Consider the following 15,992-nt stretch of genomic DNA (forward strand, 5'->3'; position numbering starts at 1 on the left):
ATTAACAATACAAAAGAAGCCAAAAAAACAATAATTTCTATTGTTTATAAATTCTCATTGATTGACCAAACGATAAACTTATTGCTATTTTTTATCATTCATCATTTTGTCCATTACTTTTGAAATTCATGTTTTTCTGTATTCTTACCTTTTTATTATTATTGTTAATAATTTGTTGTCTTTTTTTCACTTTATTCACGTCAAACTTGTTAAGTGTTTAACACTAATCAACTTGTTGACAATTTGTTAATCATTAGCGGAAGTTGATTGTCGTTGAAACCCTTTTTTGTGTTTGTTACAATTTACCTTAAATAAGATGGGAATGAAATTAAAATTAATAACTTTAAATCATAGTAATCATATTTTTAATAAGACCAATTTGTTGCCTATCATTATCATTGTACAATTTCCCTTTGTTTCTGGTTTAATTAAATATAATTCATTAAATGATAACAATTATTGACTTTTTGAAAAATAATTCATAATTTATTGCATTGAAAATTAATCATTTAAATTCACGGTTTGATTATCATTGATCAACTCACAATATTAATGGTCTTTCGATGGGAAGCGAGTTAGGTTTGGATTAAAACAATTTGTTGGATTGAACCAATTTTTAATGCTAATTGTTGCTGCAAAAGTATTGTAAATATTAACGTTTTTAACTATTGAATGGAAAAATCACAATTTATTAATAATAGCGAATGATGAAGATGGTAATGACGAGAATGATACAGAAGTGTATAAGTTTAAATGTGATCTTGTGGTGAATGGAGAGCCAATTTGATGACAGTTCAAAAATCAGAGCAATCTGAGGCAGTTGCCTTGACGAATCTCGACTAGAATAATATGTTCGAACAGGTGTTACATTGTTTCGTCGTATGCTGGGTGATGAAGGAGGTGCTGGAGTTGTTGAGACGGTGGAAATGAGTTGTGGAAATGAGATGGTGAATGTAAAGTAAAAAATTACAGCTTTTGATGACTGGACCTAGCCTTTGATCTTGCTTGGTGAATTTTAAATAAGAAAAGTCTTGCAAAAAGTTGGAAAAAGAATAGAAGAAGCATGAACTTATATTCAATAGATGCGGTTGTTACTAAAAAGACACAAACAACACAATTGTAACATTTATACACAAGTTTACACAAAGACTGCAAGACAAATGGGCAAAAACGGCTAAAAGTTAATTTCTTTCGAATCTAAACTTTGCTAGTTTGTAGAGACATAAAACCCGAATCCATGAGTCCTATTGAAAAATTTCTTGGATCGACAGTTTTCGAGAAAATCGATGTCAAAGTTGAAACTTCGATCGGCTATTGTTCAAATATGGAAGCAGATATTTGCACAAGATTTATTTTACAGATGTATCTTTTGATTATCAACCAGAAAATACACTTATTTTGAGAAACAGAATTTTCTGTTTTAGTAAAACAGATCAAGTTCGATTTTCAGTTAAACCGACAGGATTCTGTGACCATAGCAGTTAGAGAGCTGAAACTTATTATTTGATCATAAAAATTGTTGGTGAACATCATGGATTGAACACTTTTATCGATTCATCAACAGTTCTCGTGATGTTGGCCATGCACCTAAAAACTTTGAGCCTCAATAGTTCGAGAATGGCATCACTTACAATCATCATTCTTTCCCCAATTCAATCCTTTACTAGTAAAGGATTCAATTATATTAAAAAACTTTCCATTAGCGCATCTGGGTCATGATTTTCGGGTTTTAAAAGTACAAGCAACAACTTATTTAACAAAACAAACTCATCTCAACCCATTTCTTGGTTAATAAACCAATTTTCTGGTTAAACTTACAAATGCAATGCAAAGAGTGCAGCCAAAAACTCGAACATTTGAGTTAAAGAGTTGAGACTTGGTGTGTTTGTAGGGACATAAAAACTGATTCAATCGCTCCTATTAAATAATTCATCAGATGGACAGTTTTCGAGAAAATCGATGTCAAAGTTGAAACTTCGATCGGCTTTTGTTCAACTATGGAAGCAGATATTTGCACAAGATTTATTTTACAAATGTATCTTTTGATTATCAACCATAGAATGATCTTATTTAGCTAAATATCATTTTCTGTTTTTGTAGAATAGACCAAGTTCGATTTTTAGTTAAACCGAATTATTTCTGGGACCATAAGAACCAGAAAGTTGAAACTTATTAAGAGTTGATAAAAACTGTGGGTGCTTATCAATAGCTGAATACTTTTCTCAATTTATCAACAGTTCTCGTGATTTTGACCATTTACCCAAAAAATTTAAGTCTCAATAGTTCGAGAATGACAGCACCTAAAATCATCATTCTTCGGCCAAACATTAGACTTCATTATGGGCTACAATAAAGTGATAAATTTAATTATTCAAGATCCTTCAACAAAAGTTATTTCATAGTATTACTTAGGTTGTCAGAATTGAAACTTGATTTATAAAGTTAAATGGTTATTCAAACAAAAGTCTTATGTGTTAGAAGGCGTTTGATTATTAAATGCATTAGCTGGAATATTATTCGATATTCAGTCAAATCATGTTATAGCCCATAATGAAACTAATGTTTGGCCGAAGAATGATGGTTTTAGGTACTTCCATTCACGAACTATTGGGACTTAAAGTTTTTGGGTAAATGGTCAAAATCACGAGAACTATTGTTAAATTGAGAAAACTATGAAGCCATTGATATTCACCCACAATTTTTATCAACTCTTAATAAGTTTCAACTTTCTGGTTCTTTTGGCCACAGAAATAATTCGGTTTAACTAAAAATCGAACTTGGTCTATTCTACAAAAACAGAAAATGATATTTAGCTAAATAAGATCATTCTATGGTTGATAATCAAAAGATACATTTGTAAAATAAATCTTGTGCAAATATCTGCTTCCATAGTTGAACAAAAGCCGATCGAAGTTTCAACTTTGACATCGATTTTCTCGAAAACTGTCCATCTGATGAATTATTTAATAGCACTTATGGATTCGGGTTTTATGTCCCTACAAACTAGCAAAGTTTAAATTCGAAAGAAATTAACTTTTAGCCGTTTTTTCCCATTTGTTTTGCAGTATTTGTGTAAACTTGTGTATAAATGTTACAATTGTGTTGTTTGTGTCTTTTTAGTAACAACCGCATCTATTGAATATAAGTTCCTGCTTCTTCTATTCTTTTTCCAACTTTTTCCAAGACTTTTCTTATTTAAAATTCACCAAGCAATATCAAAGGCTAGGTCCAGTCATCAAAATACGTAACTTTTTACTTTATTGTACATTCACCATCTCATTTCATTGATCAAAACTCGTGTATTTTTACTTCTATTACTATTCTACCAATACTTTTGGGCAACTTTTCAGTTTGATGGTAAAAAGCTTTGAACTGAAAAACTTGAGATTTCTGATTAATGAGAAGTTTCTCTAATTGTTACTTGATTATGCCAAAAACTATCCTAGAATAGCTTCGATAACTATTGAAGCTTCAAGACCAGAAAAAAGCATAAAAGACAATTTTTCGTGTGACTTTAAAATATATTTGTCATGCTTACTTGGCATACCGACCAGTGACCAAACAACTTGAAATACTGCAACCATATTGACCATTCACAGGATCAACTTAATTTTACCCTTCAAAAGTTGCTCATTGTTCGTCTTTTACTCGACCATAAAATTTAGTTTCATTTACAATTGACAGAAATGAAGAAACTAAATATAAATTTCTCAGCATTTCTATTAATATCAACGAATAACTGTAAACACAACCAAATATCAAGATCAATGTAGCTCCTAAACTGTTTGCCCGTCAATTGGAAGCTCTTAATTCAGCCAACATTATCCATTAATTTTCTTAAAATCAAAATCAATCAAAAATCCTGATGAAAGCTACAGTCCATTTCTGATCAATTATCCTAATGAACCATTTCAATAAACGTGAAAAGTGTAAGATGAGGTTAATGATGACTGGTTAACTGATGGCTACTAATGATGAACCCTTGTTATCATACATTAGTGTTGACCACAGTAACCATCCAGTTAATTGGAATCAAAGTAAATTAAAAGCAAACCATTTCGTGTTCACATTGGTGTTAACATTGAATAGAGCAACAAAGTTACCCAAAAGAAAAAGGAAAAGTTGAAACAGTTATTTCCATAGTCTGGTTAACTTTACTCCTAATCGTACATTTCATCATGAAAATGGTTAATAATCATGTTGCTCATGATGATCCTGGTCATCATAATTACCCATTGCTTCCTTGTAAAGAAACAGCAAAAAGCTTGCAAAAATGTAGTCTTAAGAAGAGCGTTAAATTAACACTTGATGATTCCTGGCCAAGAGTCAAGATTAACAAATTGCTCCAAGTCTATTTACCTTTACCTAAGACCTGTTGTTTATTACATTATTGAACGGGAATCAAACATAGTTAACAATCAATCTGCTGTAGGTAGTCTCAATATTAACCCAAGGGCAATCACGATTGACCTTATACAAGAGAAGATGATTATGATGATCAAAGTGAATCATCTTCTTCTTCTTTTTTCATCATTTCTTTTTCTTCTTTTTCTCCCTGAATATGAATCAAGGCTTGGCACGATAAGATGATTATGATGAGAGTTAACACCACAGATTATCTGCTAAGCAAAAAACTTGAGGTTTGTTTTCAACTATTAATACATTAACGACATTGTGAACTGTTGATGAAAATGTTGATTCATTTTTTTTGCTGGTTAATTCATCATCAACATAATTCCGTTACAATTAGATCAACAGTTACTTTTGCTTTACATTTTTCAACTCCTCTTCCTACTTGTTTTAATCATCAATTTAATAAACCTTTCCTTTGATTAATGAGATTCAATGAGTTTGTGACAACTAAATCATCTTTACTTTTAATGTAATTAATTATGACAAGCGTTAGCCTTTAATTAACAATACAGTGAATCAAGAAGAAGAAGAGGAAAAATGAAATTCCATCAACATCATTACCGATGTTGATTGTTTGAAAGTAAACTGTAAACTTGATCAATAATCTATTAACCTTTAATTATAACCAGTTATCTAATGATTTACATGAATCAACATTCCAATGACAATTAAAAATGTTGCCAACAAAATGAATGTTTGAATCCCGGAAGAGAAAAGCTGTTTCACCTTGCAAACTTTAACCTGTCTTCAAAGAGCCGGGTCAAAGGTGGCAAACCTGTTGCAATGGTAATTTGACCTTAGCTTTACCTTTACATCTTGTCCATCCAATTCGTTAACCTTACAAAACATTTGAAAAGCATGTTGACCAAGGCCAAGGCCAAAAGTCATATCCTAAGGGTAAGTTTAGGTTTGCTCATTGCTTTTTGTCTAACATCTACAAATGGACTACAAGGCAAGGTAACCAGAAATGAACCAGAAAATGTTGACCTCAACCTTTAAAAATATACATTTAAAGCTCAGTAGCCATAGATAGCCTCAGTAATAATGATCATCATTACTCTACTTCATCAACATGAGAACAGTTTACATCAATATTACTTCAATATTAATATCAATATTAAACTGAAAGTTATTTCCGCAACATCAGAATGTTGAATGCCTAAAGCCAGGTTAGGTTGAGCTTTTAAGGTAATCTAGGGTGAAGTGAATGTTTAGCAATAGAAGTTTAAAGAACAGGGGAAACTTTAGATTCATTAATAACATGATAATGTTGATCTGCACTATTATTAACGTTACAATTATGTCCCTTTCAAATGGCTTTGGCTTCTTGTGGTTAAATGGTATTTTCAGCCAACTTCAATGCATATTAACACACCTTAAGATCACATTTACATATGATCAACATTAATACTTTTAATCTCTTTCAATGTCTATTGATCAACTTTATATTAATTACAACTAATGAAACCAGAAAACTCAGTTTGATATAAATCTATAATGATAACTGTAAAGCCAAGTTTGAACTTCAAATCTCTTCAAAAATCAAACTCTTGACAAAGTCAAAGATTCTGTATTTATTTGTTGACTATTATTTAAAGTTGAAGCTAATGATTATAGTTATTGATGGCTTGTAATTAAAATTTACAAATTCATTGGAAGGAACAATTAAAGTGATATTTTTTTATTTTTATAATTATTACTTAAGTAAAGTCTTTAGAAATTTTTTGATGGATTTATTTGTATACAATATGAGAGGCAGGAAGGAAATTATTAAAGGTAGATGAAGATGATAATGACAATGCAAATGATGATGAAGTAGGTGACAAATTATTTGATAGTCGAAATTTAAATGAAATTAAATTAATTTAATATTGGCCACGAGACCGTTTGTCCGGCCTTGAATAGAGAGCAGCTACATCAGCATTCAATGTTATCTCTCCAGTATCACGAAACCCTTCATTACACAGGCCACCAACTCCACTTCGGGTTCGAGGATTGCGGTATGCTGTATCGAAAGCATCCAAACGTCCTAAACCACTTCCAGGCTTATATGAATTGGCATGTCGGACGTATTTTAAATTTTCCCATGATTCCTTGTAATTACGATAAAATCCACTCTGATCACCACTAGAGTCAAATGTGCTGATAGTTTGAGCATCGATTGAATTTCTGCTATTTTTAAATCTAAAAATAAAGAAGAGCAAAATGATTAGTAATCAAATATTTTTAAATCAATGAATGAATGAAGCATAATTTGCAAACAAAAGCGAACAACGTTCAAAATAACTTCCCAAAGGGTAAACAAATAAGCTTGAAATGGCCAATTGACGGTGAATCCTAGATATGGTAACAGTTTGGGTGAAAACTGAAATGGCTCAACTTGTCTGGTAGAAGTGATTGTTCTAAATCTGGATTTATTCAATATTTAATCCAAAACTTGTTACCATATTTAAGATGTCACCCGATTAACATGCAGAAACAAACAGAGGTTGACAAATTGTATTGAATGCATCTAAAGATTACCCAAAAAGAGACATCAAAATATCGCTAGAAACAAGCTTAAGCAGAAAGACGACAAAAAATGAAAGGATATTAATTACAGTTTCAAGCAGAAAAAATTAGATTGCAATTGATTGAAGCAAATTTAAACCATGGCGGAATGAACCTTCTATGCAATATGATATTAATGATTGGAAATTTGATCAACACAATCATTTGATTGTAGCAATCAAATGATCCGTAATTAGGAGTTAACTGAATGTAAGCATTAATAACAAATCAATATTACAACTTGAAATATCAATAAAATTGAAAAACTAATGAGATACTGGTTCAAATGGAGAAATGAACACAATACCAGAAGATGAATAAATAGAGGAAGATGACAGTTGTAAGTTAAGGGACATTTAACTTGACGACAAAGGAGAAAGAGAGAAAAGAAAGAAGAAATTGAGAGAAAGAGGTTTCAAGAAATGCAAGGTCAGTTGATTTCAGGGTCAACAGTGATTCAGTAAAATGAGGAAAGCTGAAAATGGATGGGAAAAAAGTTTGAAGCTTATTAAGCAGCAGCCAATAATGATAATAATAATAGCATAAATGACATAATAATAATAGTAATAAGGTTTGCATGCAGCAATAAATGGAACGAACCGAATCAACGGTATAAATGAAATTAACTTAGATGAATAATCATGAATAACGGGGGATGAAGAGATACATGAGGTTAAAATTAGTGAATAATGTGAAAGGTTTGGTAAAAATTGGTTAAGGGATTGGACAAGGTGAAGATGCACAATCAATAGATGATTATTGTGCTAAATAAGCGGTAATTGACGGGACAATTTCAAGAGTTGAACAAGGACAATGTTGAGCAAAGCGTATTGGGCTTGTTATTTGGGTCACCCTTTGCTCACCTAAACTTGATTTATTCAAAATTGTTTAATTTCTACGAAAATTTGATAAATATGATGTTCGGTGTGAAGTTGTTGGCGGACTATCCCTCCATAATGAATTAACACGACCTTTTGATGATGAACTATAAAAAGTGATTACATTAATTAAGGGTTAATAAGTGATTAGGAGTAGGAAAGGTTAATCAATCAGTTGGCCTAGAGGATCAGTTGGTAAATCCTTCAGGTTTTGCATTTTTTTTCACGCATTTCAGGTGAAATTGTGCTTTGCGTTTATTCAATTAAATTAACGCATTTTGATCCGGATCAAGATGAATTCAAATACTGTGTATTGATTACATTCATTAAAGTAGGAAAATTGGTAAACCTTGGTTTAACTGAGTAACATGTTAATGTTTTTGAATAAATGGCTAACTGTGACATTAAAATAAAGATATGGAAAGCGGAAATTGACTTACAAACAATTCGATAAACCAACAGGAATCAAGAGAAATCAATGGTTTAAGTAATTTAATTGAGATAACAGTTACCCTGAATATCAAGTCTTTTCAATACTACAACTAATCTACCGAGATGTCATTTTATTTGACCTCATCTTTTCATCCAGCTTCTTCAAATAAGAAGGGATAAAATGAGAAATAAGTAAATCAAGGTCAACTATTTGCCGTTAATCGACAAGCAACCAACAAGAGAAGCGTGAAAAGGTATTTACAATCATCTAAATTTTTCTTAACAAACGGAGGCCATTTTTTTATTTATCTATCTTTTTTATCATGGTAACGGAAAGAACAAGTTGATGGTGATGAAGATGAGTGAAACAGCTCAACTTGCTTAACAACCTTAAAACCCGCCTTATAACGACCTGGACTGTTCTTATTAATACAAGTTACTCTCTTTAATCTAGAGTTTAACCCTCTTAACAGTTAACCAAAATGTTTTGTATTCATTTGTTGTCTGTTTATCTGTTTGTTTCCACATAAAAAAAGTCAATTGTACCTTATTTGAAACCCACTGAGATTCGGTAAAAAAAGATGGAAGCAAAAAAGAGAGAGAAAGTTATCTGATGCGGAGGATGAAGATTTTGATTAAGGTAGCAAAGAGTCAGAAAGTAGCTGATATCAGAAGTACTGTTTGCATTGAGACTAAAGAGGACAACTTTGGTCATCATTTTACCAAAAATATCAAAAATACTTAATTAAAAATTGAAATTAAAACGAAGAGTTAGTGAAACATAAACTAATGTGCAAAAGTAACATTAATAGTCGACTTGAGAAAAGGATAAGTTGTGATAGATGAAGTGATGAATCAGACTAATTTGGTTTACTCATTACACTGTAAAGTTGAAATTAATGAATTGTTTCAACTCACCTTCTAACAATGATGATTATAATTGTAACAATAGCTGCAAGAAAAACAAATCCACCAAAAACTCCAAGGGCGATAATTCCTCCCATGTTAAGCTTAGTAGTTGCTGTTGCCTTAACATTTGCCGATTTGGCTGATGCAGATGAAGAGGATCCACTTGATGCATAGACTGAATCTTCAATTTCATTCTCCTTATCATCATTATGTCCAATTGTTTTCTTATTATTAATGTTAATGTTGCTTGTGGGTGGCAAGGTTGTTGGATAAACGGGTGCTGTTATCCTTTTATTGTTATTAGTTACGGTCATTCCTGAGGAGGAAGAAGGTACAGCTGACGAGGAAGAAGACGGCGATGATGAGGTTGATGATGGTAATGAAGAGGAAGATACCGAAGTGTATCTGTTTAAATGTGCCCTTGTAGTGGACGGAGAGCGAGTTGATGACAGTTCGGGAATCAGAGCAATCTGAGGTGGTCGCCTTGAGGGTTCTCGACTAGAATAATATGTTCGAACAGGTGTTACATTGTTTCGTCGTATGCTGGGTGATGAAGGAGGTGCCGGAGTTGTTGAGGTTGATGTTGTCGTTGAAGTTGTCGTCGATGTTGTCGTTGTCGTTGATGTAGTTGTTGATGTTGTAGTTGAAGGTTTCTTGTCTGTTTTTTTTGGATTGTGCGTTTGTTTCATTTGTTTTGTTTTATTTTTGCGTTTTTCATTGCATCATAAGGCAACACAAAAGATTGATGAAGAAAAAAATGCGTAAACAAAGAACCCAGCAGCAATAGTAGCAACAGCAGCAGCGAGTGAAGACGAAAAAAATGGGATAAAATGGAACAGAAAAGAAAACAAAATGTTAGTAAACAATCGAGAAAAAAAAGTTTGGTTGTAAAAAAAGGTAACTTTAAACATGTAGATCGCTCGAAATTATTTGGTTACTCATTTATTTGCCGTTAGTGGAGGTTTCTATTGTCATTGTTGGTGTTGATTATGATGATGATGTTTGGATGAAAAGTTGAAGACAGTTTAGGATGAAGAGAGATGAAAAAGGAAAGAGAAATAGCTCAAAGAGAGAGAAAGAGAAAGACTAAACTTAATATCAGGTTTATTTGGACTCGGTCAGGCTGCAAGTTCAATTCCCTTTGCAACTAAATTTAGGACAGCAGCAGTTAAAAGACACTCGGCTAGAAATCTCAACTTGATGGTTACAACTATTTTTTGAAATTATTAAATTTCAAAAGTTGCGCATCAATGAAACTAGCGAAAATGTAAAAGTATTTTTTTGCTTCTATTTACCAATTAACACAAAGACACTATTTTAAGATTGGACAAGAAATAGAGTGATTCGGCAAGAAAAAAATGAGTAAAAGTAATAAATTGGTCAACTCACTTTTGCAGAAAGGAACTTGACCTTCCCAATATCCACTGGAACTGCAAATCAAAGTTGATTCACCGATAAGTTCATAGCCGGGTAAACATGAATAAACGGCTCGAGTTTTGACGATTGACATGTTGTTGGAAAGAGCCACTTGTCCGTTGGCGATTGAAGGTGCTGTTGGACACAAGATTGGTTCACAGCGAGGTGGTGGTCCATTCCATCGACCATCAATATCACAGACAAGATAAGATCGGCCAACTACGATGAAACCTTCATTACAGCTGTATTGCACACCCGACATGTAGGACCGTGTTCCGTTGATAAACGAATAATCTCCATTAGTGATTGACGCAGGGAAACCGCACTCAAGGTCTGTTTAAAGAGAAAAAACCAAATAGAATTAATGAAATTATCGTAAAAAATATTGCAATTTTCCAGCGCAAATGTGTAAACACGGTGATTAACATTGAAAATTTCAATCATAATTTTAATAACTGTTATCAAACTTGTTTACTTCTTGTCATTTATCAACTACCAGCTGTTACCTGTAAATTATGTCTAATGTTAAGGCTATTTCAACATTAAAAATTGCTCTTTTTCATTCATTTTTCGTCATTTTTTCAACCTTTCTTTACTGTAACAATTTTGAGGCAAGTTGACAAATACATGATTCTCAATCTAATTAATGCCTCATATTGAGTATAAATTACTGAGTGCAAGGTTAAATTTTTACTGTAAATTTAAATTGATTCCAGGATTAACAATAAAGATTACAAATATGAAGTTTAAGAAGGTGAAACAGCTAAATAGTGAAGGCAATTTGATATCCAACATGTAATTTGGTGATGTTAATAAAGAAGAGGAAGAGGATGAAGAGGTGGATGTCAGGTATGATAGTGAGAGACAAAAAGGTAAAAAAGATGAGGGTAGAAGATAAATTGATGTAGATAACGAGTGTTACTGAAAAATAGAGGAAAAAGAGACAAAAATGTGAAAGAGAGAAAAAATACTACAAAGAAGTTTTGATTGGTTTGGATTGAAAAGAAACAGAATCTAGCTCAAGAATGAGAAAAAATAAAGAAAATTGAAAGAATCAGATAAAGACCAGAAACTGTTATATGTTATGCTAAGGATATACGATAAGGAAAGGTTAATATGAAAACAACAGCATCTTTCAAGACCTGGTGAAGATTAAGAAGTTAAATAAGAGAGGAAAAAAAGAGTTTGTCATTGATGGTAAACAAAGAGTAAAGAAGTTATATTTAACAACCGATGTAACCTCAATTGATTGTTACAGTAAAGTGTTTTTTTTGTATATGATACCAAGGATAACATTGGGGCTAAAAGATTTGTAACGGTAAAGTTAATTGAAATAGTGATACTTACATTTACACTTGGGTGCATATTCACTGAAGAAACCCGTTGGTAAACAAGTTCTCATTGATGGTCCAACGAGCAAATTACCGGATCCACATCGATATTCCACAACAGATCCAATATCAACTTTACGATATAAGATTGTTGAATTAGCGGGTATTTCGGGTCTTCCACAAGTCAATGGACGATGTTGACAGACGAAATGAATGGGTAAATTACAATTTGTATCGGCCCAAAGCCAGCCTCTGGTTCCATCAAATCGGGAACAGTTGAAATTTTGTCGAGGTTGAGACCAGAAACTGATTGATACATCTTTACCATTGATCCATTTCCAGTTGTTTGGACTGGCAGTATCTCTGACAGCACCGAGCCAATATTGTCCATATTGGTCACTTCGATGACGACGGTACAATTCCCAGGAAAGGAAACCTTGGAGTGCAGGTGATGTTTCATCAACAAGTGAACCTCCTCTTAAATCACAAAATCGTCGTGCATTTTCGAAATTCATTGGTTTGTCATTGTAAAATATGTAGCACTTTCCGTTGTAGGTTGAAGTAGATCCAAGTGGTTGATCACGGAAGGATGGACACTGTTCAATGGATAGAGCTGAAAATAGAAACACAAAAATTAGCAAATGGGAATTAGATTGGAATTGAGATTAAAGATAAACAATATAAAAAAATTGTCACAAAACACTGAGCACAGCACAGCAAGAAAACTAACCATGATCAGTATAAACAAATGTTTCACAAATTGAGAGAGCCTGTCCATTTGATTCTAGGTGGACAGAAACAAAAGCACCTGGAGTTGGACGAGCACAAGGTAGGTAAAGTGGTGCACCAGCTTCAATGTAACCAGTAAACTTGTTACATATGGGATTATTATCCAAATCTGGTCTACTATTTCCAACTCGCACAATCACTGTGGCTGGACGACTACCGCAACAACCTTGTCCAAAGTCAATACGCACTAATTGAATTAGATATGGTTCCAAAAGATTGACGTACCACCACGGTTTGGGCTCTTTTTGGGTCATCGTACATGTTGGTGAATGATATGTGTCTCCTGTTGACCCATCAACGGCTTTTTGAGGGCTTCCTGACCCAAATGTTGATGATTGCATTGCCGCTTTACCAACGGCCACATTTAAAACACAAAATGGTACTCCATTGGGCACCCAGGTACCATTGTCCAAACATTGCCTACGGTTAGGACCGAGAAGATCATAGCCAGAGTCACAGGTATATGTAGCAATTGTTCCTGATTGGAAAGTGTCAACATTGTCGATTAATTCAGTTGAAAATTTAACATTTGCATGAGCTGGGCTTCCGGGGTAACCACAAGATTGAATAAAAGGTAAAAATATCAAAGATATACAGAATAAAAATAAATTACTAAATGAAGCCATGATGATGACGGTCATGAGAAGAGATGTGAATGTAACTAAACAATTTTCAACTTGTTGAACGAGAGAGTCGAGGGAGCAGCTATTTTTGAGCGGTTAAATGAGCAAGATGATAAGGACAGGTTTTAGATCTTCTTAACCTTCTCTTTCTTTCCACCTTAACCCCGCCTTCCTTCTTTTTCACCTTTAGTCTCCTTCAAAAACAAAGCCTTTGCTGGGTCGCAATGTCCAAAAGTAAACAGATTATTTCTACTTGATTTGATCAACTCTACCAAAACCTCAATGGTTTTTAATCTTTCAGCTTCGGGCACTTCAACCACAAAAATAAGTTTAGGTACAGATTCATTTTCCATGCTTTAGGCAAATAATTGAAACAAATCAAACTTGACCCATTCAATAAATTGTTTAGATTAGGTTTAAATTTTGAATATTTTCGAATTTTCCATGCAAGGATTGTAGGTAAATCTAACGATCATTTTCTGGGTTAAAATGCCTGCAGCTGCAAGATTAGGTTTAATCATTGACGTATTGGTAAAATTGAACCAATCCAATGTCTCCAGCTTATCCATCAACAGTCAAACTGTGGCTCTCTGAAATGATAAATTTTAAAACATCATTAGTTAACAGTGAAAAATAATTCAAACAAACAATCAATCAAAACAAAGGGTTAAATGAAACCATAGATATTGAATATTTGATTTAACCTGATGATTTATTCAAGTTGAGTGATAAAAAAATCTATTACTGGTGAGACTGCATTTTATTTGATTAAAATTGAATAAAACATGATAACAAGATTGTTGTTACTGACAAGTTTATAATCAACAATGAATAAACAGATTAGTTCATGTTTTCTGTTAATCCAAATTATTCATGAAAAAAAGAAGGCAAAAAAAGAGCAAGAAGAGAAGCTCGCTCACGGTAAGGTTCATGACTTTATTTGAATTGTGAAAAGACTGTAAACCGGTTAACAGGTAACACCGCTTAAAATGATGAATCTTATTGGTTTAGGATCATCAATGTATATAATAAGTAAGATTTTTTACCAAGATATGTAAAATATTCCGGAAGAATAAAAGAAGAACCCAAAAATTGAAAAGAAAAGGTGAAACATGACTTGAATTGTGTATAATGATAACCAATTATACATCGAGTGGTTTATCATTAAATGGGTTAAAACAAGAAAAAAAAGTTGAATGCAAAGAAACAAAAAAAGAAATAAAAATAACAAAATATGGAATAATCTTGAGAAATGATTCAAAAAGTCTTAATCATAACACTTAAAGTTACATGGTTTAATCAATTGCAAGGTAAACTAAAGGCCTTTTGCATGCATTGAACCGATAGCATTTGATAAGCATCTAAACTGACCAACTTAATATCATAACAAAGTTGTCAACAAGTTGAAGGGAAACCTAAAGTGATATTCATTTTCATCGTTATGATGATGATTGCGATGGTTATTGTAATGATGATTGTTATGATGATTGTACTGATGGCTGTACTGATGGTTGTGATGTTGATTGTGATGATCGTCTTGTTAATTGTAGCTAACAAACAAATGATTACAAAAAATTAAGGAAGAGATTATGATTTGGTTAAATACCATAATGTAAATGATTTGAAGAGGTTTACAAAAAAATGGTGACAAAAATCTGTTCCATTGACTGAGAAAAGGAAGAGATGAAGATGCTGAGGACAATTGGTTGACTGATTTCAAGGTAAAAACAGACTAATTTTGTCAACCATTCTTCCTTCAAGATGCTTTAATTATCTTTTCCCTCATCATTATCATCATCATCATTAAATCCATTGGAAATACATCTTTACCTTCCGATTTTTACTGCTTTTTGTTTTTACTTATTTTCTTCCGGCTTCTCCAATTCAACCTTTAACTAATCAAACAAAATGAATATATCTCAATGGGAATCGTCAATTTGTGTGAGATTATTCATTATACGGTAAACAGTTAATTATTAACAGGTAAAGCTAATGTAATCAACAAACCATGATCAGTGTTACAAAAGTCAACATTAATATGCGCTTTTGTATGCACAAAGATTCATATTTTCAAACCATTCAACATTCATTTTACCTTTTCATCCAACACATTCACCTGTTGATCACAATTTCATCATTTTGATAATGAAATTTACTTTTAATTGGCGAATAATTTCCAAATTTTTCAAATATCTAAACTCTTTTTTGCTTCATTTCAAACATTTGCTATTGTTTAATGGCGACTAATGTTAGCAATTTTAATTAACAAAAGCAGAAATGTTATTTTCTTGATTAACCCAATTAAGAGAGAAAAAATTAGGAGATTAAAGAGTTGGACAATCAACCTAATTTTGATTAATAGCATTACCATTGTGGTAATACCAATATTTGTGTTCAAGTTTCAAGTCCAACAGGTTTTCAGTTTTTTTTTGTTCAGATTTGTTTTGTTTTGCTCCTCTTTGGACTTACATTTGTATTACCTGTTGAGGTAAACAATTAAAGAAAATTTCATTTTCTCTCCCAAAATCATTTCATTTCTACTCCAATTGTTATCTTCATCACAATTCACTAATTTTTCCACTTCCACTTTGGATGAGGGTTAAAATAGTAATTAATTTCAATGATTACAGTGTGCTTTTTGTGTTAATTGT

General features: G+C 32.5%; 1 protein-coding gene across 1 annotated transcript; it reads right to left on the reverse strand.

Annotated features, from left to right (window-relative positions):
• Nucleotides 1–6,065: 6,065 nt before the first annotated feature.
• Nucleotides 6,066–13,364, reverse strand: LOC107371574 (sushi, von Willebrand factor type A, EGF and pentraxin domain-containing protein 1). The gene is made up of 5 exons (XM_089269390.1): nucleotides 12,660–13,364; nucleotides 11,946–12,542; nucleotides 10,572–10,931; nucleotides 9,192–9,840; nucleotides 6,066–6,597 (listed from the first exon to the last, which is right to left on the reverse strand). The coding sequence occupies exons 1-5, from the start codon at nucleotides 13,357–13,359 to the stop codon at nucleotides 6,279–6,281; spliced, it is 2,625 nt and encodes an 874-aa protein (XP_089125516.1). The 5' UTR covers nucleotides 13,360–13,364; the 3' UTR covers nucleotides 6,066–6,278.
• Nucleotides 13,365–15,992: the final 2,628 nt, after the last annotated feature.

The sequence above is a fragment of the Tetranychus urticae genome, chromosome 3, assembly GCF_039701765.1.
Source record: "Tetranychus urticae isolate SD_2017Ah chromosome 3, NJAU_TeUrti_SD_1.0, whole genome shotgun sequence".
In the NCBI taxonomy this organism is placed as follows: Eukaryota; Metazoa; Arthropoda; class Arachnida; order Trombidiformes; family Tetranychidae; genus Tetranychus; species Tetranychus urticae.

What these genes read in the sequence shown, in the direction of transcription:
- LOC107371574 (XM_089269390.1), bottom strand. Translation starts at nt 13,359, where the DNA reads ATGACCGTCATCATCATGGCTTCATTTAGTAATTTATTTTTATTCTGT. An exon ending in ATTTGTTTATACTGATCATG is followed by an intron (nt 12,543 to 12,659) that starts GTTAGTTTTCTT and finishes TTCTATTTTCAG; the next exon opens with CTCTATCCATTGAACAGTGT. An exon ending in TCAAGTTCCTTTCTGCAAAA is followed by an intron (nt 9,841 to 10,571) that starts GTGAGTTGACCA and finishes CAAAAAAAACAG; the next exon opens with ACAAGAAACCTTCAACTACA.